Source organism: Chlamydotis macqueenii, chromosome 25 (genome assembly GCF_036417535.1).
Source record: "Chlamydotis macqueenii isolate bChlMac1 chromosome 25, bChlMac1.mat, whole genome shotgun sequence".
Classification (NCBI taxonomy): domain Eukaryota; kingdom Metazoa; phylum Chordata; class Aves; order Otidiformes; family Otididae; genus Chlamydotis; species Chlamydotis macqueenii.
The window spans coordinates 4,891,257-4,915,219 of NC_141580.1; the positions used below are offsets into that span (position 1 = coordinate 4,891,257).

Sequence of the window (23,963 nt, forward strand, 5' to 3'; positions counted from 1 at the left end):
CTTCAGAAAAAAAAAAAGACATTTAAAAGGTTAGCAGTTTAAAAGTGTTTAAGAGGTTAAAGTGCCAAGAATTCACAAACCCTGCTAAAGAAATTTGAGGCTTCAGAGACTTGAAAGAATGTTGAAGAGGCTAGAATTCTTGTTTTTATAGCCTAATTTGAATTTTAATTTACAATTTTATTGATTTTGTCCCATAGTGATAGGGTAATGAAGGATTTCTGATGAAATGTTTAATATAAAATCACTCAGAGACTATAACTTTAGAGTTTGGTGGAGAGGTAAAGTGTTTTCTAAAGGTATGGAATGTCTGAGTGATGCTTTTATCAGCAGACTGAGATGATAAACAAGCTGCTTCTTGAATGGAACTCTTTGTCCTTCTGCAAGGAGAGGCTAAAGTGTGTCAACTCCATTAATCCCGTAACAGAAGTCATAAAAGAGTTTGCACAGCGTAGACATGTCAGGGAATGTCTTCCAGGAAAGCTCTGTGAAAGCGTGACAAGCCAAGGGGCTTATGCACCGCAAGTACAACGCTGAGTGCCGGGCAAAGCATGAAACTGTGTCAAGACATGAGAGAAGAAATCTTTGAGTGAAGATAGTGAGGGCAGAATAAGGGCACGAGCTTGAAATGGCCTTTTTTTTTCCTTCAGCAGGTGATAGGCTTCAATTGCCTTGTGGAGACTATAAGGAGAAAATTTTCTAGATTGAAGTTCACGTTCCGGCTGCAGAAAATTTTTTTTTTTAATGATAGATTGAACACAGCTAAAATGCAGAAATACCAATGGAAACCAAAACTATGAGTGTATGAGTGTATGTAGCACTATACCTAGCTCTAGAACAGAGCTAAAGACCGATGATTTTCACATACTGGTTCAAATTCACATGTGAAATTAGATTCCTCAAAACACTTCTGATTTATAAACTTCTATGAATGTAAATACCAAATTGTATATAATTTTTGTAAGGCAAGCTTTGCCTTACATACTCTATTATAAAATGATATAATGCATTTAAGTTTTGAAGAAGTTTTCTAGGAAGTTTTCAACCTGGATGCAGTAATAAAGCTACGCTATCTAGAAAAATAAACACCATGAGCGAGTCAGTTCTGAACACACACGAGCGTTTCCCAGCAGTCTGCTCTCAGTGCAGAGGTACAGGCGTGTTTACCATTTCTCTCTCACCAGAAGAGCCAATGTTTATGAGTAAGCTCTCAAAAGTGAAGTGTTTTCTCTTTATGAAAATACCTGTGAAGCACAGCAACCGAAGCAAGCTGCGAATAAATGATCCGTAACTGACCACCTCCAGACTTCACAGGGCTTTGTTGAGGCACCTTCCCTTGGTTTGAAAATACCACTGACAATTGCTAGTAAAATATTAGGAACTGTTTAGAAGCAGTTGTTTAATACGAAGGAACAAATAGTGAAGATGAAGGCAGGGATAAGGTTCAGGTCTGCAGATGCTGCACTCGGCATTTCCAAGATTTTGATCACGGGGGACACGCCCTAAGGATCTGAGTTTGATGGCTGACAGAAAATTGAAAAAGCCTCAGAATCCCCACCACTACAGTCTTCTGAATCATGTTATAGGACATCATCTGCATTGGCTGCTTGATTTATTATTTAATTTTCCCAATGGTAAATATTCCAGAGGAAAGAAACAGCTTTATATCTGCTACCTGTTTTTTATAAGTGTTCCTCTGACAACAATCTAGAGTAACACACAGGGCACTTTAAAAAGCCGCAGAGTGTATTTCACCACCAAGCTTCCAAAGAAGTGATGAAGTCTGCGTGAAAGAAGAGTGAATGAAAAATCCCCAAAGTTTCCTGTTAAAGTTTCTGGAGTTTTCTAAAAGTGATCTTGCTAGATTTTTTTTTTTTAAATGGAATTTGATCTTGCTTGTTGTGGGATCAGTGAGAGTTAAACAGACTCTAGCAGTATGCACAGCTCAGGATATTTACATTACAGGGGTCTCAAAGACACTTTTTCATCTTTAGGAGAGTTTGTCTGAACTTGTTTCCTGCGATACTAACTCTTGGAGATACATAAATTTGGCAAGCAACACAGAATCATTAATCTGCCCAACAGCAAAACTGAACCGCTGCGGCACAGGTCCAGGTTCGGTTTGAAACATGTTTCCACAGCTACGAAACACCCGCTCGTTTCAATCAGCTGAGGAATGATGGATGTTCTCAGAACCAGGCTGTCAAGCTGTGTAGCACAGCCATGTTTTGATAGAATCATAGAATCATAGAATCATAGATTATTCTTTCCTCCCAGGTACACATCTTTCCTAGGAAAAAGGCTCTGCGTTTCCCTGAGGCTGCAGCAGTCTCAACTGCAAAGTTCAGAAAACCGCTCAGTTTACTCCAACAACTGGCGTGAGGCTCGGTTTGTCTGAAATCACCCGTCCTGAACGCCAAGCTCTTTTTCTGTTGGTAGGTACTGTCAAAGACTGTGCTAAAAACAATGCTCTCCTTATTATGCTGTTAGCAAATAAATAATTTTTCTTCATTATTTCAAAGTTTTATTTTAAAATAATTTTGGTGGTTCCAAATTAAGAGATCAGAGTAAGTTCCACCTCAGTTTCCTTAAACAATCACGCGCCTCAGTACCAATTTCTTGTCCTACCTGACCCCTACCCCTTCAACTGCACCTGGTGGCGTTTATCTGAAGAATGTCACCTTGTCCTGCAAAGAGAACGGGGCTCGCTCTGCAAACCCCACGCTGCTGACACACTCTTCACACGCATTCTCCCCAGTGACACACCCAAGCAGGGCAAACAAGCAGTTAATACCTCCTTAGAAACCTCCCGAATCTGGTTTCCCATAATTGCGCAGTATTGAACAGAGCCGTACTACTGAATTGCTGCCTTTGCAGTCTCACTAGCAAATTATTAGATTTGAAAAACACTGGTGTTTCAGGCTCCCACTTTAAATGAAGGATTAAGACGACTCTTTTAAGTGCTTCTCAAATCTTATTTTCAAGAATTACTTCATTTCATCCTGCATGTTGTCATTAAATACACTAGTTGCTATCTCAATACTTGCATCTTAAACCCAATTTGTTTCCATTTCCAAAAGGAACTTAGTCCTCCCACATTTCTTCTTTAATTGAATTATTTCAATCTTGTATTACCTTTCTTGACTATTTTGCAAGCATTAGTAAATTAACAATGCCTACTCGTCCTTGTACATTGATGGATGGTGTTTGCTCCTAATGCAACGCTATGATGATACGCTTTTTGTACAAAAAATTCAGATTCCAAAATCTAAATATTAGTTCCAAGCAAGGAACGGGAATAAGAACATATCAAATTCAATTCCAGATTTTTAATGGAAAAAAATACGGATAGAAAAGAAGAAACAATGGCGAGATGAATGGATGTTTGCATATTTTTCAATGAAAGGATAATTTTACTCAAACTTTATTTTTAGAAAAAGCTGATGTTCTTAAGATAACCATGGTGATTGCTGCAAATGGGTAAGAGTGGGTGTGGTGGAACTCGCTTTGTTTTTCCATTCTTAAATGTCAGAGAAGTAAATGCTGAGCTTCAGAACTATAGCCTGAAGAAAAAACACTCATCTGAATCATCTGTTTTGTTTAATTAAAAAAGAAACCCCAAGCCCTAGCCCCTGAGATGCACAGCCAGCTCTCTTTGTCAGGAATGTCATCATAATTGGCCTCACCTCTAGGGAGGAGAATTTTTGGAGGGAGGGCTGCAGGTTGGGTTTGTCTCCTAACACCCTGTCTTGAGGATATAAAAGAAGCACCAGAGCAGTGAAGGCACATACTTTCCTCTTCTGCTGAATAACTGCCACTAGCACCTTCTAGGGCCACAGCTATGGCTACTTCCTTCATGCACAGCTCTTCTTCTACCTATGGTGGTGGCTTTGGGGGTGCTGGAAGCAGCAGCTCTCGCCTTTCCTCAGTTCGAACAGGAGGAGTCTACCGAGCTCCAAGCATACATGGAGGATCTGGTGGCAGGGGTGTCTCCATCTCTTCCGCTAGGTATGTCTCCTCCGTAGGAGGTGGATATGGTGGTGGCTTGTCTTCTGGTTTTGGTAGCGGTTATGGAGGAGGGTACACTGGCTTTGGTGGTGGTGCAGCCTGTGGCTTTGGTGGAGGAGCTGGCTTTGGCGGAGGAGCTGGCTTTGGCGGAGGAGCTGGCTTTGGTGGAGGGTTTGACGTTGGTGGTGGTGATGGCCTTCTCTCTGGAAATGAAAAGATAACGATGCAGAATCTGAATGATCGTCTGGCTGCATACCTGGACAAGGTACGAGCACTGGAAGAGGCAAATTCGGATTTAGAAGTTAAAATCCGAGACTGGTATCAGAAGCAAGCTCCCACCAGCCCAGCCCGGGACTACAGTAATTATTACAAGATAATTGAAGATCTCCGAGACAAGGTATGACATTCATATGTAAAGGAGTTATAAGAATGCATTAGAATTGTGGAACTGCATATGCTAGTTCTTTAAAATATATTTATTCAGTAATCAAATCGAAGAATGTGATAGGCCTCAAAGATCAGGTGTTGTACAAACACATTTTCCAATTATGCTTCCAATCTGTTCTACACAAAGGTATCTCAGCTCTCTGGTTTGCACATGGTATGTGGAAAAGAGCTTAGCATGTTTGGTTTTTCTCTGTAAAAGCTGTAAAAATTACAGTGTGACCAAAGAGCAACATAACAAAGTGAGATGGCTACTGCAATCCAAAAAGCATGTTTAACCAGTGACATCACAACAAAGGTCCATTTTCTTCTTCCCTTTTGATGGTTTGCAGCCCCAGTAACTGCCTCCTGTGTACTCAGGCCCAGGATTTTTCACCATTATTCACGGGAACCTTTCCCTGTGTTTCTCAATTGCCAGATCCTTGCAGCTACTATTGACAATTCCAGAGTCATTCTGGAGATCGACAATGCCAGGCTGGCTGCAGATGACTTCAGACTGAAGTAAGTTTACCTGGAGCACATTTGTCTTCTCTCTCCTTGTCTCTCTCAAAACAGTTTTCTGAAGTTTGGTATGACTTTTTATCTAGAAAATCAAGTCCTTCAGTCACTGAAGGACAGTTTTCAAAATTATGGATAGGAATTTTTCCTTGATAACTTCTGATGAAAATAACTCTGGCAAAGTGAATCAATGTGATGAAGGAATGGTTTGGAATATAAACCTGATAGAACAGAGTACCCAGGTCACTGAGCCGATCACATGATAAATTATAGTTCATGTCTTAATTTTTTAGTGATGCTCTTAACTATTTGTACTAGCCTAAATCACAGCGGAAAAGAAGACAGGAATAGGTTGGAATTTTCACTTAAAAGGAACGGAGTGGTATGAAGAGATCGCATTTGGTTGCAGAAGCTCTCTCTCAAAGAGTCTGAAATTTAGAAAAGAAAGACAAAGAGTAATTTGAGGCTTGTTCAGCTCATGGACCCAGCAGTGCATCACACATCAGACACTGCTGAAAAGATTATAAAGATACTTGTGCAACTGATTTATCCTGCAGTGACGTACCTGCTGGTTTACGTTTTCTCCTCGTAGTCCTAGGCAGAACTGGGCAATCTGTGCTTTTCTTCACTGCAAGTGGACCATCGTGTGTGACTACTTTTCTCTTGATGCTGAGAATCATTATTAGGTTTTGCAAAGTGAAATGCCACGTACTCCTCGTGCACATTCCAGTGCTCGTTTCTTTTTTAAACTGCAGGTATGAGAATGAGCTGTTCCTGCGCCAGAGCGTAGAGTCTGACATCAACGGCCTGCGCAGGGTCCTGGATGAGCTGACTCTGTCCAGAGCTGACCTGGAGCTGCAGATCGAAACACTGAAGGAGGAGCTGGCCTATCTAAAGAAGAACCATGAGGAGGTGAGAGTCTGTAACAGTGCAAAGAGGAAATCACTTCCCTTTGGAATTTATGCCTCTCAGATGGGGAGGGGGAAATCCAAACAAAAAAACCCAGAAGTACATACTACAGCTTAATAAAAAGAAAACTGTTGTATTGAAAGAATCCAAAGTGTGTCCAGAGAAGCATTTCTCTGATGCCAAACTGTTCAGACCTCTTAGTTTCAGTTTGACATTCACAAGCACGTGACAGGTCACTGAGATAGTTAAGCTGAGTAAAAGAAACATCCATGTAAATATGTGTGTGCTGCGTGTGAGTACACCGAGAGTGCAAAAGCATGTGCAATGAGAGATAAAATTTGATAAACGTTTCATATGTGTTCCACCTATGACACTTGATAATAAAAGTACTGTGTACCACTGCATGGATTGCCAATGGCAGAAAATGTATGAGAGGAAAGAGCCAAATCTTTTTTGTGTCCTCTGCCTTCTGCCCATGCAGGAAATGAAAGAGTATTCGAATCAGCTAAGTGGAACAGTCAACGTGGAAATGGATGCGGCTCCTGGCGTCGACCTGACCAGAATTCTCTCGGAGATGAGGGAACAGTATGAAGCTCTGGCTGAGAAGAATCGTAAAGATGCCGAGGCCTGGTTCTTCACTCAGGTATAGTTATGCCAATAAAAAGCAAACTGATGTGTTGCCTCATTATTACAGCCCCAGCGCATGGGATGGGCCCTGCCTTTCTCAAAATAATTGAAAAAAAATTTTATACAATATGCATGTGATTTTACAGTTCTTCTTATCTTACAGACTGATGAGCTGAACCGTGAAGTAGCCACCCACACGCAACAGATACAGACTGGCAAATCAGAGATCACAGAACTGAGACGCACGGTCCAGGGCCTGGAGATCGAGCTCCAGTCGCAGCTCAGCATGGTACGGAGCCGTCCCAAGCGCATCACGAGTCACTATTAGCACACTCTCCCCTTCCTCCCTCTCCATCTTGCCTCTCCTTAGGTTCCCTCTCTGTGGGACAAATCTGCATGCTAACCTCTTCTGACCTGATTCTGCTTTAGAAAGCCGGACTGGAAGCCAACTTGCGAGATACAGAAGCGCGATATTGCGCGCAGCTGGCACAGATTCAGGCCCTCATCACCAGCGTTGAGGAGCAACTGAGTGAACTTCGATGTGACATGGAGCGTCAGAATCAGGAGTACAGAATGCTCATGGACATCAAAAGTCGCCTGGAGCAGGAAATCGCCACGTACCGCCAGTTGCTGGAGGGCCAGGACTCGCAGTATGTTACCATATAAATTTCCTGTGATGATTAGATAAGATTAATAACACGACACATTGTAAAGCAGTAATTTGTGGTTGCCAAACTGACTCCAGATCGCTAAATTACATTCACTGCATACGCAGCCTTTTGGCAAAACAGATGCCTGGCAAAATCCCAGGCGTTGCTATACTCAAGCTAAATCTCCAGATCAATTGTGCTGATGATACGAAAATACAAATGCAACCATTTTGACTACAACTAATTATAGAAGGCACCACGCACCATGTATGTCTTGCATAATCCTCTATCTCTTCAGCCTGAGATAACGTATACAAACCTGTTCTCAGTCTTTCTTTAGCTCTTGGTTTTCTACACTTGTGCACAGAGGTGAAAATATTCACCATCATACACCAGCAGTCCTGTCTAGAAAAGAACTTGGTGCAGACCACATCTTACTTTAGTAAAATCTACATTTCAGTGCCAATTTATCATATCTGATCTACAGATGGAATTACTTTTGATTTCTGAGGAGGAATCCACTCCTTATACTGTTTCTAGTTTATGACATTTTGAGAAGAGAAGTCCATATTAGGACCAAGAACTGGTCTGACTGCTGCTCATATTTCCTACTGAGGACATAGGAGTGGCCTTCAGAGCAGAAAGCACCTTAGCAGTTACACCAGTAACACACACGCGAGAAACAACCCGCCGAGAGCAGGTGTGAAGTCACGGCTATTCAGTGTGAATTCACACGCAGCACTTCCTAAACGGATCAATGCTTTCAGCGGGCAGGGTCAGTGATGGTCATTAATCAAACATTTCATCTTTTTTTCAGGATGTCAGGAGTGAACCCTAAGGATGGTAAGAAAAATTTTGATTTAAAGAGGGGCTGAAATGAATTGACAAAATAGGATTTCTTCTTACTAACACAGATTACATTCTCTCTGCAATGACCACATTCTTTATCATTTAGAGGCAAAAATATAATATTTTATCTTATGTGCACTTTTGAAACCAGTAGCTTGCCAAAATGATTGCATGAAAACCATGGGATTCTAAAATACTTAAATCTCCTAAAGATCCCTAAGTTCCCCTGCTGATTCACACAACACACAGGATATATCCGAATCTGACATGAGATGTGCACCCCTGAGATCTACTGGATGTGGAGCAGTAGGGAGAGAGGATAAGACGTAAAGGCAGTTTTTGATATGTGAAAAAGATCTTGTAAGGAAACAAAAAACCCTGTCACATGGCTCTTCAGTGTGTCAGCAGTGCACTTTTCTTTTTCCCTAGTTGATTTTTTTTTTTCTCCTACAACAGCAGCTCTGAGCAGTGGAAGAGTTCGCATAGGTGTAGACGATGATGGAAAACCTGCTTCTACTCGTGAAAGGAGATTCCAGTAAAGAAACACCAAATTCCCTCTTGCATATGACACCATATAAAACCAGTGCAGTCTACGCATTGGCCAACGCTAAGAGAAACATGCTTTTACTTTTGCCAAATCACAAGAATGTAATCCAAGAATGTGCCACAGCTTGACGTCTGTCCTTAAATTTGCTCTCCCTTTTCACATGCTCGTTTGGCTCTCTGGGTCATGGATGCCAAGCTTGTTTTCTCTCAGCAGCAACATAGTTTCCCTATAAAAGAACCTATATAATAAAGTTTCTGTTCTGCTTGTGCAAACACATCCAGTCTGATGTTGTTTTTTTGAAGGCAGTGTGGCACTGCCGTACACATGACCATACACCCTCCCTGACACAGTGTTTCCTGTCACCCACAGCAAGAGATGCATAGTCTGCATCCCAACAAGAGTGGGTAACAACAACTTTAATAATAATAAAGATTATGATGAACAGACATTAAAGTGCCAGTAGATTCTCCCAAGAATCTGAAGCTAGAATCCTTTAAAAACTGCAAGATAATGCAAAAAAATCCTTAAGCTCTTTGTTCTGAAGTCAAAGTGCACAACATGACTATCTACGAATAACATGCACTTCTGAAAAAAATCAGTATTTTTCCATATATTTATTGATGTTCCTGCACTTCCTTCAGCAAAAAGGCAAATTCCCTTAGCTCTTGAGGAAGCTCTGGGCAAGGTCCAGGTGAAATGAACGGTTCAAGCAGAGTTTGCTGTGACTATTTGGCTTTCCATATATAAGGAAGCAGCTCACCAGCCTGTGGCATTAGCGTGGCTGTTGTATCCTCAGCACTGCCTTTTCTCAGCAGGAAGTTAGTCTGCAAATCTACACAAGTGTAATTGAAGGGAGACGCTTGCAAAGACTTAAGAGGCTACTAAATCTCAGCTTCAGATGCATTAAAAACATTTACATAAATGCTATATTTTGCTAACACAGCCTGTCTGGAAGTTAGCCTCATCACTGGGTGTTTCAATCCACATAAGAGTATCTACAAAATTTCTAGAATTATGTATTTTATTTTCCTTCTAACCTCCACTATTATCCTGTCTTCTATTTTCTGACATTTAAAACAAAATACCTACACTGCTGTCACCAGCCTGATGGTTCAGCCGTGAACGAGGCTGCAGGATCCTTGGTTTACCGCCGTTGAACATACACACTGCTGGTTTTCTCACTGAAAAGAACTGAGAAGAGGTTCTCGCAAACTTTAGCAAAGCCACATCACAATCAACCAGAAAAGAAAAACCAAATAGTACAAATGCAGAAATCAGGTGACTACTATATGTATGGGTCAGACAGCAAGAGAGAGACATTCCACAGCCAAAGGCAGCGATCCGTTTGAAATTCAGATGGAGGAGCTGCATCAACAAGTGATGGTCACAGGACATTCACCTTTACAACGTAGGTGTCAAAATATTCTGCCTTTACTTAACCTGCAGCCTATAAATTCAGTTCAGTTTGTTCTTCCTGTTCCAGGTCAGTAAAATAAGCCTGATTCCCAACTAAAGCACCTCAGGACTGCTCACCCCTCCGTTTCTGCGAGCTCGGCCTGCCTGGCAGCTCCCCAGCTACAGAGCGGTTTGTGTGAACTAAGAGAAGTCACCATCTGATGGTGCCATCTGCTGACAAGGTTTGCGTTTCTGACTCGCATCGCTGCTTTCATTCTGTCTCTGCAGACTCAATAGGTGACTACAAACAAGTCCCGGAGTGCCAGCCTGACAAGAGAGAGCTGCGTTTCGTTTTGAAGCGTGTTTTTTGGTCTTTTCCATGGATCCTCAACCCGTGTTGATGAAAACTGTGTGGTATCTTTTCCAGTTTGAGACACTGAGCTTCTTCCTATGTGCCAGATCATCTTTGTTTTATATTATTTGCCAGAAAAAATACAATTCTGTTTTTCATGATGGTGTGATATTCCGTTAAACTATCAGGGAGTGAGACAGAGGCTATTTGGCCTCACAAACTCAGCATCACTGCCAAGCAAGTTGTGAATCTTATGGAGTCACTTCATGTGAAACAAATGATTCATTTTATTTCACATAATATTATGTATATACGTATGTATTTATAATTCAATGCAATGTTTCATAGAATATTAGCTTGCTGAACTGCCAGGGTAGAAAATTCTGTCTGAAATTAATCTCTGGTGAGATGAACTGAACAGCAGGATACTATAATTTGGTTTTTTTTTTCAAGTTAGGCTTTCATTTTTTGTCTAGTGCTTCAAGCTCTTCTCACTCTGAAGCAGCAGGGCTGACACCGCACTGTAGCTCTTAATAGCAGCTGGTATCAGAATATTTTGTGATAGCCACACCTTGTGCTCACTGAAAAACCGTATCTTCAGTGATTCATTTCCCCAAACAATGTAAAATGTTAGCATTTCTACAGAACGAAGTGCATGAGGAATAAGAAGGTGTATGTATGCAATGGAAATGAGATTGGTAACCAGAAAATCAGCATGTGCTGAGCAGGGCTGCCACAGGGCCACAAGGAGGAGCTGAGAACCTGCCCTATGCAGCAAAGGGGACCAGGAGGCATGCCAGGAACGGATGAAGTGCAGCAGTTCTTTACTACAGAAAAAATTCAAATGAAACAAACAGAGAAAAAAAGATTCCTTCGGGTTTCTTCCAGGATGGTGTAACTGGTTTGTGCAGTCTGTCCGACCCCACCACTCAGAACGGGTAACAGGGCCAAGTGAGATCTTGTTAAAGAGCTGAGACATCACCTGCTGTGAGGAAAAACAGCCGCACCATTTCTGAGACAACCCATGTCCGCTCAGCTTTCCACTGCTTCCCAAATCTTCTTCCTCTATCCTGTCCCTCACTCATGGTCTAAAACCACTCTGAAGGAGAAGGTAAACGCAGTAACGCCAGCTGTTGCATCAGGAATGCTTCCCATTTTACCAGGTACTTATCAGCACGAGGAATAAGAAAGTATTTGCGGAAGCCTCACTTGTCCATTCTGAATTTGATGGAAGAAGTTTGACAGAAGGTTACTGAAACTTTGGAGAAAGACTGTTTTTGCATGATTGCCAGGTCAATTTTTAGGGCTGGTAGGTTTAAATAGGCACTTGAATTTTTTGAGTGTTGTTACAAACTCATATTCTAAATATTTTTTATAGCTATGTATATAAATATCTTAATAGTATTAGTACTAGTAACTGCAAGAAATCCCTGCGTTCCTGTCTATTTCAGCAAGGCTCCTGAAATATGACTGCACCTCGAATCATGAAAAAATCCGTAGAAAAGATTGTTAAGTACCTAATTCTCATGTATTTCACCTGGAAACAGGCAACTGAAGGGAATACCTTACTCACTTTGGAGTTTTACTCAAGTGACAGAGGTTGGATAACTTCATTCAAGCCTCATGGCTCACATAGGCTGAAGCTGTTTGGTGCGTTGATGACAGCTTCACAGGACATGCTGCGTTTCAGGATTCATAGCCTGCTGTAATTCCAAAGCCTGAGAATTCCAACAAAAAGAAAGAATCTTGACAGACCCATCCCTGCCTCAGCTCTCCATTTATTCTGTAATGGACAATTGTCTTCCCCTCATAAGCAGGAAAACATAACATATTAACTACAGGGTTAGAAAAAAGTCTGAGACAGAGCTGATCCTGTTCCGCACCTACTGATTTTAGCCACACCTCACTATTATAATATGAAAAGAAAACGAGAAAAAAAAAAAAACACAACCAAAAAGAAAGCAATCCGGTATGCGGCTGTGATTCCAAATAACAACAACAGTGTGTGCAGGCTCATAAATACTTCAGAATTGACCAAGAGGAAGCATGTTTCGTGATGACACAATCTTGTTGCTGTAGTCATTCATCGAAGGGAAACTCCCACAGGAAAAGGCATAAAGCTGCCTAGGGAAGGCTAACAAGCTGCTCAGTGCTAGTCAGTCAAACATTGGGTTAGATTCACAACAGAGCTAAACATGAGTACCAGCCAAGGCCCTTTTCAGTTTTTTTCTGGGTCCCTCAGGGGTAGTTCAGGGTGCGGTTTGGCCCAGCAAGGAACTTCTTACAGACCTTCAAGTGCAGATGGTGGTGCCAGCAGCTCACATATCTCTTTCTCCTCTGCCAGACCCCTCTGGCTGGCTACTAGCGGAGGAGCACCTTGGGGAGGCTTCGGCGAGCACCATGGGGAAAGCATCTTCCTGGGTGGGAACGAGAAACAGACTATGCAAAACCTGAACGACCGTTTGGCTGCCTACCTGGACAAGGTCCGTTCTTTAGAAGCAGCTAACGCTCAACTGGAGAGCTGCATCCTAGAGTGGCACAAGACAAAGTCTCACGGAAAGAGGCATGACTTCAACCAATACGAGCAAAACGTCACTGACATGCAAAGACAGGTAAGTCAGAGCTCTAAGTGACTGTGTCATTCTGTGCTCTTTTAAGGAATCTGGGTACTCACTTATGCTGATGGCTTTCCATTAAGGAAAGTTAAATAAAACCTTTAAAATGTTAGAAATACTAATGAAAGTGGTTACAGGACCTGAGCATAAACATTCTTTGTGTTCACAAGGAGCAAATGGGGTATGAGAAAGAAAAGCTGGAAGGAGACAAGGGGGATTCTGCAAAGAATACATATATATGCACTGCAAAGGTAGTATAAAGAGATTTGTATGCTGCCAAATGTTCTTTTCTGTACATGAAACTGTGGTTTGAGTAACTATGTCTGGCAGAATTTGGTTGTTTTGACTCTACGTGTATTCAAGCAAACTACAAAGCAGGCGAACTGAGGAGACTGCCTTCTTTCATGCGCGCTCTCTTTAGACATAATGTTGCATTCCATTTCTTTGATTCCTGTGGTAGCAGACAATGAAACGACAGGAGTTCTGGGTCCAATGAGCTTATGTAATCAGATGGAAAAATACTTCATTGTAATTAAGAAAATAACAGTGACAAATTCCTTGTGGATGTTTTCACTATAATTAAAAGGAGAATTTCTTGTTCCTGCCAGTAGTTAATATTAACGTTCAACAGTAACTCTTTCAATCTCCCAAACTCACGTGTCTTCAAATTCAAGCATAATATTAATCTGTATTCATAATGAACATGCTTAGCACTGTAACCTTCCGTGTGACTAATCAGTGTAATTAACTTTACATAGCCATATGGGGCAAAACCCAAAGCTACTCCACATGCGATGTAGTTTTCCCTCCACTTTTTATAACATGGTCACTTGGCATTCTTAAGACCCTGAGACATTTTTTTTCGAAAGGGCTTGGAAATGGTATGATCCCACATCTTTGCTGACTGAGGCCAGGGACTTAATCAAACTCCCTGCTCACTGTTAAATGTGTTGCCTCCAGGCAGAAAATGAGGCACTCTGACCACAGACAATGTGTAAGGAGAGCCAGAATTGTCACCACCTATTTCTGTTTTAAGGATAAAGAAAAGTCATTTGTCTCCAGACCTATCACTTGAGCACTTTTTTTTTTTTTTAATGGATTCAGAGAGAAAAACTTGCTTACTAAGAACGTACATGTGTTCACACTGTTTTGGAATTAATAAGTCAGAAAGATTTAGGAAGACAATAAGACTAAAAATACAAAGCCGATTGGGGTAAAGCCCTAACTTCTGAATAGGCTGTGCCCAAACCACTTCTTTTTCATACTCCCCACTGAAGCAGCTACCACTGGCTGCAGGCACCTGTCAGGCTAACGCTGTCTCGGCCAGCGTGTGCGGAATGTGGGCTCCTGCTGCAGAGGAAGGGCTAGTAAAGGATCATTGAAAGGTGACAATTCAGTGTTTTAACCCAGAATTTTTACATTCTCTATAAATTATTGCAATTAGCACCACGACTGCCAGTAAAATGAGTTAAAATATAGCATCTAATTATTAATCATAATTAAATTAATTAACCATGAATTAAAAAGATGAAACTAATTTAGCACCTAAAATGAAATTTAGACAAAATTTAGGATCCTATAGCCAATAACCCAGAAAGTCTGTGATGTACTGGCTCTCTAAACTTGGAGGCATATAATCATTTGGTCCCTGCCTTTGGAACCACACTCTTCCCTGGATACCTGAATTCTGGATGAACGTGCTAGATGGAGCAGCAAGTTGCCTTGCTCCAGTCTGACTCCATCCTAACCCAGATGATACAAAGTAAAATAGCACCAGTTCTTCAGGTAAATGTCTCATTCAAACATATTATAAAGCTAAATAAGCAAACATTTGCAGAGCATTCAAAGAGAGAGGATCAATGCTGTTGGAGAAAGGACACAAGCTGTGCTGAGGAAAAAGTCAATGCAGGGAGCCTTGAAAAAAATCTGTTTGGAGAAGGAATTTGAGTGCATTTCATACATAACAAGAAGTGAATTCTTAATTACACTATCTGTGAGTTTGTGCATTGATATTAGTGATGCACCCATATTCATGATGGATGTAATGAAGAAACCTGTATAGTTATAAACAGATAAATGTCCATGTTTGAAATGCACAGCTAACTGGCATAGCAATCAATATCGTCCAGCAGTTGGCAAACACTGACAACTGTTCAGATTGCACAGAAAGAGTCACAAAGTGTTTATATAAATGTGTTGTTGTGTCGTATGATTATGAAGTGGCACAGAGCTGAACTCATACGTTGCTTTCTCATTGCCTTATTACCTTCCACAGTAAAATGTACCATTCTCTGGACGGATTTAAGAATTGCCTCTTCTCTGACACCAAATTGCAGGCAGCAAACACTTAGGGTATTGTTGTACCTCTCCAGTTGGCCTCGACCATGTCCCAGGGCAGTATCTGAGGTGTGCTGCTAATTGCTGAAGAATGTACAGTCTGTTAACAGATTAGTTAAAATGTTCCACAGGCACCTTCTCTTTTACTATGAGAGGTAAACTTTTGACACTTCAGGACCATTTTGTCATTTCCTTGTTTCTTTGTGATTCATTTAGGTGTGGGAAGTTTTCCTTCAAGGTGCTGAGAGCCCTGTAAATGGCTAATGATTTCTGCACAGCCATTCTGCACCTTGTTTTCCTCTGTAAGTGTTGAGTGAAGGAAGCTGTTCAACTGCAGCCATGCTTCTTCTTCCTCTTTGTTAGAAGAGGACATAGCATCCCACAATTATTAGTTCCTGCTAGAATTCTTTCAAAGATTTTGAATGGAATACGGAGCTTTTCATATTCAGATTTATAGTTCAAAGCTATTTCATGTCAACAGGGACTTACAAGTCTTTTCAGTGCCTGCTGCGTACACTAAATTGATGATGTGGTGCACTCTCTCCTGCACCTTTTAGGGCAATTTTCAACAATCAGAAACACGATTTATTCACTTCATGCTGCTGAACGATTCAGCACAGTTATAGGTGAATAACTGAACGGACTGTGACACTAGATGCCAGTGCTAGTCTCAGAACCACAAACCGTGTGCCTCCAGACTGAAGCACATGGTGGCCTTAAGGGGTCCTGTTCATGAGTTCCTGCTACCGTCATTGTTATGCCTCTGCATCCCAACACTGATTCAGCAAGGTGTCTACGCATGTGCTTACTTTTCAGCATGTGATTAATTCCAGCATTTTGATTGTACTCAGACGCAGCTTAATGGTTCTTACTGAAATTTGCCCTAAAGATGACAAAGGTTGCTTTTCCAGCAATGCTAAACAGAATCAATTCAGCTGACAAAAAAAAAGAGGAAGGCGGTGATTGTTATTCTGTAATATACTATGATGTTTGTGCAACATTATTCATATCCTCTACCTGGCCAGGAATAAGATGACTCCTCCTGCTTCATATCCAGAAAAGACAAAGAGAAAAGTAAGATTATGGACAAAACCTGGAGAAACATCTAAATTAATCAGGACACTAAGCTTCTTTTATTCATGTACTCTCCTTAAAATGGGAATTCTACTGGTTAGATGCTTCCTACAAGCAGCAGGAAGCCTAAAACAGCACAGGTTATTCACCGTCACCGTATGGCAACACTGAGTCTCCTGTTGGATTCTCTGTTTTCCAGATTGAGGATGGCAAGATCACCAATGCCAGTATCCTTTTACAAATTGATAACGCTAACATGGCATCTGAAGACTTCAGGCTCAAGTAAGCTCTTCTTTGGTTTCCTGACTAAGTTTGAAAGAGGATTAAGCAAAATATTGCTTTTTCTTGCTAACCCAAAATTATTTTACTGAGGATTTCTGGTGATACTTGGTAAATAAAACCAATGTAGAAGAGAAAAAAAAAAAAGATAAAAAGGATATAAAACCCACAAATGATTGCTGAACAATCTTGAGTCACTCTGTTTATGGTACTTAGTTCAGGTCCTGAAGAGCAGGTTTTACAGCAGACACTTGATACTTGTGACAAAAGGCATTTAAAACTGTCACCTGGGAACACAAATCAACCCTTCTCTGCACTATGCTTCCCTAGTCCAGCCCAAATCCATTTCCTGTACTTATCACTTCTGCTTTCCAGCTCCGCAGGAAATACCTGTCCTTCGGTATCTTCTGCTTTGGATCCTTATAAGTTTAGTCACAGTCACTGGGTCTGTAACAGTACATTTCTGTAAGTTAGACTTCTTAGGAATCACAAAGATTTGTGTTATTTTCAACAGATGATGATCAACTATTAAAAATATCTCTGTTTTTGGAAATATTGGAAGAAACTTAAAAGACTCTGAACACTGCAGGCCTTACCTAGCCCTGTCTGTGTTTCTTTATCATTCAGTAGTGTCATAAAAAGGAAACAGCGGAACTACTTTGAGAGGGTGGAATCATAGAATGAGTCTGATGGATTGAATGTAGAAACACCAGGAGAACCCACCAAAAAATAAAGGGGGAGATTCTGAGGAGCAGAGGTGCTTCACATGCCCAAGGGAAGATATGGCAGCGTCTCTGTGACTTTGGCTCCCTACAGATGGCAAGCTGCAAGAGGTTAGAGAGGAATGCTAATAATCGGCTTCTGCGACGCTCTTCCTTAAGGCCTAAAAAGTTATAATTTTGGACAAACTACAGAAAGCATTGATTGTTGATATAGTTTTCACATCTTTCTTGGCAAATTTTTGAGAACTATATTCTCCAAGCTTTCACAACCTGGTGAATGTTAAAATGAAAAAAGGGAAATGAAAAAAGGAAAATGAAAGAAAGCAATTATTTCATACTCTATAGGAGGAGTTGTGAGGAAGAAAGGAAAAGAATAATGAAACCCATCTTATTTTTAAGACTATTCAAGAATATTCAAAGAACATAATCTAGAAACAGAATTTGTTTCCTTGGTTTTCTGTTCTCTCTAGTTCCCTGCATACAGAACTTAAGCAGTCCACTTCTCTTAGACACTACATATACAAGAAGGTAGAAACAGTCAGTTCTCAATGAGCATGCATCTTCTTTTTCCTCATAAAGGTACGAAGCAGAGAAGGCTCGCAGGCAGGGAGTGCAGCTTGATGTTGAGAACCTGCGTAAGGAGCTCGACGGCCTGACCATTGTTACAACAGATCTGGAAATGGAAATTGAAGGCTTGAGAGAAGAGCACATCCTCAGGAGGAAAGACCATGAGGAGGTAGAAAAAGTTCCACTTGGTAAAATCCTATCACTCAAATCTTCGCTACCGTGTAATTAGCTTTGAGTAAGATCCACAATCTATAAATGGGATTGATGATTCAGAACATAATCATGTTCCTAAAGAAGCCAATGAGAGTCGGATAAGGCACAAAGTTTGTGTACTACTTTACCAATTAAATTGGAATTTCAGAAAGGATAACAAATTGCTCTATATTCTCCCACTCTTTTCTAGTCACCTACCCATCCGCCACACATAGCCAATAATAACTTACATATTCAATGGAAACGTTCTCAGAAATAGTTAGATATAAGTACACAGAGATTTCAAGCAAACAAGAAATGTTACTGGTTGCTGATGGGTTTTACTGATCACAGGCTTTCCCCTTAGTTCTGGATATAGCATTTCCCAGAATCACAGAAGCAGCAAATTGGTTGGGGTTGGAAGGGATCCCTCAAGGTCACCCTGTCCGCTCCCCCTGCTCAAGCAGGGTCACCTAGAGCAGGCTGACCTTAACTAAACAGACCTTGAATTCTCAAAAGATTGAAATTAAAAAGAATGGTTGATGAAGTCAAGTAAATTTACTTATTCTTGCAAAAGCCTAAGCACAATAATTAGATAATAATTGTCAAAAAAAAGTGTGGCTCTGAATTTTCACAAAGCTATACCACACTGGTCTCTGTTATTTGCCCCTGTGTAATGCCACCGCTTGACAACATGCTCTTTTCGTTTTGCTTGATCTGATGCTTTTTTCAGTTATTACCTAATGCAGAACCAAACACCCTACTCAGTATCTGTGATTATGAAAAAGGAGAAGAGAAACACAAGGGTTACACAGCAGTAGGTGAAGCTGTCTTTGGCTGATCCCCTTCTAGCTAAGGACACTACTGAACATCTGTAATAAAACAGATCTGGGAAGCAGGGCAACCAACAGAGACATCAGTATGTCCAGTTGATCTGCATTTCGGAGGCCGTGATGTCATACCCTGCAATGCTGCTTGGTCTGGGCGCTTTTGAAAATGGTACCTAGCACATAAGACTGTGCTACGCCAAAAGGAATGTTACCGTACCTGCTTGACTTGTCCTGTAATTATGTTGTTTACACAGTAATTATATGCTTTAATCCAATTATTCCTTTAACAATTACATAGAACTTTTACATTAGTCTCCTGTAAACTTAGTTATAGTTCCATAAATATTACATACAGGGTAAGAAAGATGAAGTTACTGTTAGATTTTAATCAAAGGCTTTGGGTTCCTAATAGATAAATCAATGAAAAATGTCAGTACTTCTTCATTAAGTATGTATCTTCCAGAAACATTATATGGAAAGACCTTCTCACATGTTTTTAATTGAGTTCTCCAGCAGTTCTGCCAAAGAAGCAGATGTAAGTCACTGGTTTAAGTCATGTTGTAGTATTATCCATATATAAAATTTCCTAATAGGATTAACTGAATATATATAATACTTAATCTACTGTAATGAAAAAAATATTCTGGCTATTGGGAGAGGATGAAACTGAAGACGACAAGATAGGAACGAAAACTTTCCACTTTCATAAACAAGTCTGCTTGTTTCCTCTGCTAATATACGAGTAGGATATGGAAGCAAATCGCTCATCACAAGACTTCAAAGTCAATGTAAAAGTAAATGCAGCACCTCCTGCAGACTTAGCCAAGATTCTAGCAGAAATAAGAGAAGATTATGAAGCCATAATTGAAAAGAATCGCCAAAGCCTCGACAGTTGGTACAAAGAACAGGTAACAGCTATCTTCTGCTCATTCCAAAGACCCCTCCTGTTGTACATGAACGGCCAGAATGAGTAAGCTTTTCTCTTGATTTTGCTCCACAGAGCACAGCTATGTCTCTGGCAGCAACCCCCAATCCAGAAGAGATACAGCGCAACAAGAACGAGATCAAGGATCTAAAACGTACTCTGCAGTCCCTGGACATTGAGCTGCAGGCACAGATGAGTAAGGTATCTATTGCAGACATCTCTAGCTGGTCACTGTTTCTTCATACATTCTCAGAAATTGCCGTGGACCACTTCTTCATTTAAATCCATAGCCTAGCATAACTTTATTGTAGTTATTAAAGTATCAGTGAAATTGGAATTTGGACCGTGCTTGACTTTGCCAAAAATTGCAAAATAGATTCAGCAACTATCACCAAGAAGTGAAAAATTTATGTCTCTCCTTAGAATAAAATATGAGGAGAAGAAAAAGAAGAGATGGGATAGCTGACTCCATGATCTAAAAAGAAAAAATGTCCAGGAAGACAGATAGTAGTACAAATTTCATATTCACAACCCCTATTATAATGTATGAAATATAGCAACTGTGAAAATATGGGTGTGGAGAATCTTCAAAAATATTACTCAGCTCTTGTACAGGTTAAAGCTCACATGTCCATGACTTGGGAGACTTTGGAGCAATTCTGAAGAGTGAATGCAGAAAATGACTGAGGAGTCACCAGTTACAGGAGCACAGGTTGAGCAGAAGAAATATGGCAGGGATAAATTACTCAGGTTTTGCCTCTCATCATGCACACACGACCTAATTCAGATGTCTTCACATGAATAGTCAAGCAAATGCATATGTGTTTAAATTACCACAGTCTTACTTTTGTAATCTTCTAGCTAGAGACCAAATTAGCTGGCATTTCTGCATTATATCTACCACAAAAATAACAGTCATAGCACTGGTATTATCTGCTCTTTCAGAAGCATATGCTGGAAGACACCTTGGCCGACACCCGGAATTACTATGCTGTTGCGCTTCAAAACATGCAGCAGATCATCTCCAAATGTGAGGAAGAGCTAAGCCAGGTTCGTCGTGACATTAAGCAGCAAAATAACCAGTACAAAGTTCTTCTTGGGATCAAAACCCGCTTGGAGAAGGAAATTTCCACTTACCGCCTGCTGCTGGAAGGGAATGCTGACGGGTAAGGCAAAGCCGCCCTGACTGGAATAGATGAGAAGAGAGTTCTCATATTTGGGTTATTTATTTGTTTGTTTGTTTATGCTTAATCAAAGCTTGTGAGCTCCATACTACATCAAGGGTTGGTATTTTAATGTGATGGATCATAATATAAAGCTTGAGCCACTTAACATACAGAGAAACTTGTACCCAGGCAATTTGGCTCACGTAAATCAACATAACTTTTTATTTCAGAAACCCCTCTACATTCCCATAGCATGCCTATCTCAGCATAGGAAAAAATGCCAACTTCAGTAAAATTCATAGTCACTTCCAATCTTCAAAACAAGTTCTAGATCAAAAAGAAGCCTGGAGACAAGTTTAGATCTTCTGTGGTCAGCCATCTGCAGTTCCCAATGCCAGCACACAAAATCTGTACAGTATGCCCCTCTGTTGCTGGGTTGTTTGGTTTCCCCATCTCTGCCTTTTCCGAAATCTCTGTGTTCAGAATTGCGCCTCTCTAGTCTTTATTCCATCATCTTACATAAAGAGTATGTCTTACTTACACGAAATCCAGAAAAGGAGGATTGGCAGCCTTTGTAACTCAAAATCTCAAGGGAGGCAGGGCAGGATGGCACCAAGTAGAGAGTTATTTGTCAGGATCAACTTGAGCAACTCAGAACTCTCAGAATTATGAGAAATAATGCAACTGTCCACAGCAGAAGCAATTCTGAATGTACACAGGAACAGTTCAAGGTGAGAGTATCTGTACCTAAGACTAGTGAAGAGGAAAACATCTCATGGTATAAAAACATTATTCTTTTAATTTTTTTTTAATTTTATTTATTTTCATAGTGGCATGAGGTCTCCTTAGAATCAGTGAGAAGCAGGGGATGAATAACTTTGTGAAACTGGTATAATCATTATTTTTTTCTCTGTTTCATTATCTTTACAGGATAGCAAGAACACCTGAATCAAAAGCTAAAGGTAAAAGTCCCTTGTTTTGTTCTCTATAGTAACTCTTAGTTATTGTCATTTCCTATCAAATTTTACTCAGAATGATTTTAACCTTACATGAACGAACTATGAAAGGTTTACACGGCAGTTAATTCTCATGTAAGCCATACTTGAGAATAATTTCAGTGATTCACCGGCCTTGTGAAGCGCTGCACTACAGAGCACATTCTGCTGCGTCTGCCCACTCGTGGACTATTCTTCAGGCTGGCGTCTGTTAGTCAGACACATTGTCCAAAGCTTAGACTCAAGACTAAAGCTTTCATGGTGCATGAGGAGGCATAGAGACTCAATTTGGTGACTAAAAGAGTGTTAGGGCTTGAGAGCAAAGAGAAAATCTGCATGTCTGGAAACTCATATTCTGGCGTGAGCATGACCTATGGACGTTTCGGTTAATCTGCTCTGAAGTCAGATTTGCATTGGCTGGGATGTAGCTCTGTTATTCATTTGCCCTGACCTGGACAAGACTCAGGGTGACTTTCTGGCCCTACATTTCACAAAGAGCAATAATAAGTATTGACTTAAAAGGAAACATGTAAAGATAAATCAGTCGAGGAGGTAGCTGGTAAATTACTGTAAATGAAGCTTTCCCTGCACCATCTTGTCTCAGCATCGCTTCTTGTCTAATTAACCTTCCTGTTCCTTTCAGAAGATGCTGGGCTGACCAATCGAAAGATCAAAGCAATTGTCCATGACAGCGTGAATGGGCAGGTGGTATCCTCCACCATCAACGAGATCCACCAGCAAGCATGAAGGACGAAGTTCTGCTAACTACTGGCTTTCCTAGCAGGCTGAGCTCTGACAGCCCTTGTGTGCAACTACGTGCGGTGTGTTGGTCTCCGTGTGTGTAAAACAGGGATACTACCGTGAACTCTCTCCTAAAACGATTTGCAGCCTGCTAATGAACAGTGCCATACAGAGCTAGGTGCAGCTGATATTGTTAGTTTAAAGAGCTAGTCCAAAATGCTGACGAAAAGCTATTCCATGAAAATGGCTAAGCTGGTAATGTATGTATTATGCACGTCTCACTGGAGTGTGGATCTCCAGCTGTGATTCGTTTATTGCTCTGCAAATTAACTGTAATTTAAAGTGAATAATCTCTCAGTTTTTCTCCTGATCTTATGTCTCTCATCATATACCTCACTGCAGCCAATAAATTCTTTTCCATTACTTGTTCTGGTCATTGGAATTTCTGATTTTGCTTTTTATTACATATGCACCAGCCCGAAGTGGCAGTGTTACTGACACAGGCCAAGACTACAAAGGCCTCACTCTTCCAGGAGGTATAAAAGAAGAAGGATGCAAAAAAGAAGAAAAAGAGCTGACACGAGTCACAGGTGACATTTACATAAGCAAAACTCTTAGACTACCCTATATACAGTTTTCAATGTCACCATTTAAAACAGCATTATTTGTAAAACTGTTGTAAAGTACACTTTACTAAAATAGTCACCCTAGGAACATTTATTTATTTATTCTTCAGCTTTAGAAAAATTCTCTTTAACTGTCTTTGCACAGTCCTTCAAAGATTATAAATACTTTTCCAGATACTCTCATTCTTTTAATTCAAAACAATGTTATTTGCTTTCACGTTAATGCTCGTTGTTTTTGTGGATGGGTCTGTAGTCAGGACAGATTGGTATATGCAGGGCACACGAATGTAAGCAGAGAGGCCCAAGTTTGTTAGCCAAATCTAAGCTTCTTGCCCTTTCTCACGTTAGCCCAACCACCGCCTCAGCAGGAGGCCCTAACAGCAACAGGAAAATTTCCAGTGATATGCAGTGCTAAAAACTGAGCAAGAAAAAGAGAAACATTACTAGGACTCTGTAGACGCAGAATCCTGTAAAGCAGAAGGAAGAGAGACAAAATGGAGCATAATGAGTGTGCGTATGGATTTGCATGCCAAAGTCACCGTCTGCATACAAAGCAGGGTGTTCAGGGCAGTCTCATATTCATGAGCGAAAATGCCGTTGTACTTTTTCATACCTACT

The 23,963-nt window shown here is 40.7% G+C and overlaps 2 protein-coding genes and 1 long non-coding RNA gene across 5 annotated transcripts in view; 2 read left to right on the top strand and 1 right to left on the bottom strand.

Annotated features, from left to right (window-relative positions):
• LOC147597763 (uncharacterized) overlaps positions 1 to 23,963 on the bottom strand; it is a 53,851-nt gene that overhangs the window by 5,554 nt on the left and 24,334 nt on the right. The window lies entirely within an intron of this gene.
• Positions 3,839 to 8,805, top strand: LOC104484770 (keratin, type I cytoskeletal 19). 3 transcript variants are annotated; one of them, XM_086766485.1, is made up of 9 exons: positions 3,839 to 4,040; positions 4,176 to 4,402; positions 4,868 to 4,950; positions 5,703 to 5,859; positions 6,338 to 6,499; positions 6,647 to 6,772; positions 6,913 to 7,133; positions 7,951 to 7,976; positions 8,442 to 8,805. In XM_086766485.1, the coding sequence occupies exons 1-9, from the start codon at positions 3,839 to 3,841 to the stop codon at positions 8,519 to 8,521; spliced, it is 1,284 nt and encodes a 427-aa protein (XP_086622611.1). In that variant the 3' UTR covers positions 8,522 to 8,805. The 3 variants fall into 3 exon arrangements, with proteins under 3 accessions (XP_086622611.1, XP_086622610.1, XP_010125245.2); XM_086766484.1 differs by having other exon boundaries at positions 3,839 to 4,402; positions 8,439 to 8,805; XM_010126943.2 differs by having other exon boundaries at positions 3,839 to 4,402.
• KRT23 (keratin 23) lies at positions 12,472 to 22,750 on the top strand. The gene is made up of 8 exons (XM_010126944.2): positions 12,472 to 12,888; positions 16,502 to 16,584; positions 17,883 to 18,039; positions 19,639 to 19,800; positions 19,893 to 20,018; positions 20,763 to 20,983; positions 21,914 to 21,945; positions 22,622 to 22,750. The coding sequence occupies exons 1-8, from the start codon at positions 12,472 to 12,474 to the stop codon at positions 22,723 to 22,725; spliced, it is 1,302 nt and encodes a 433-aa protein (XP_010125246.2). The 3' UTR covers positions 22,726 to 22,750.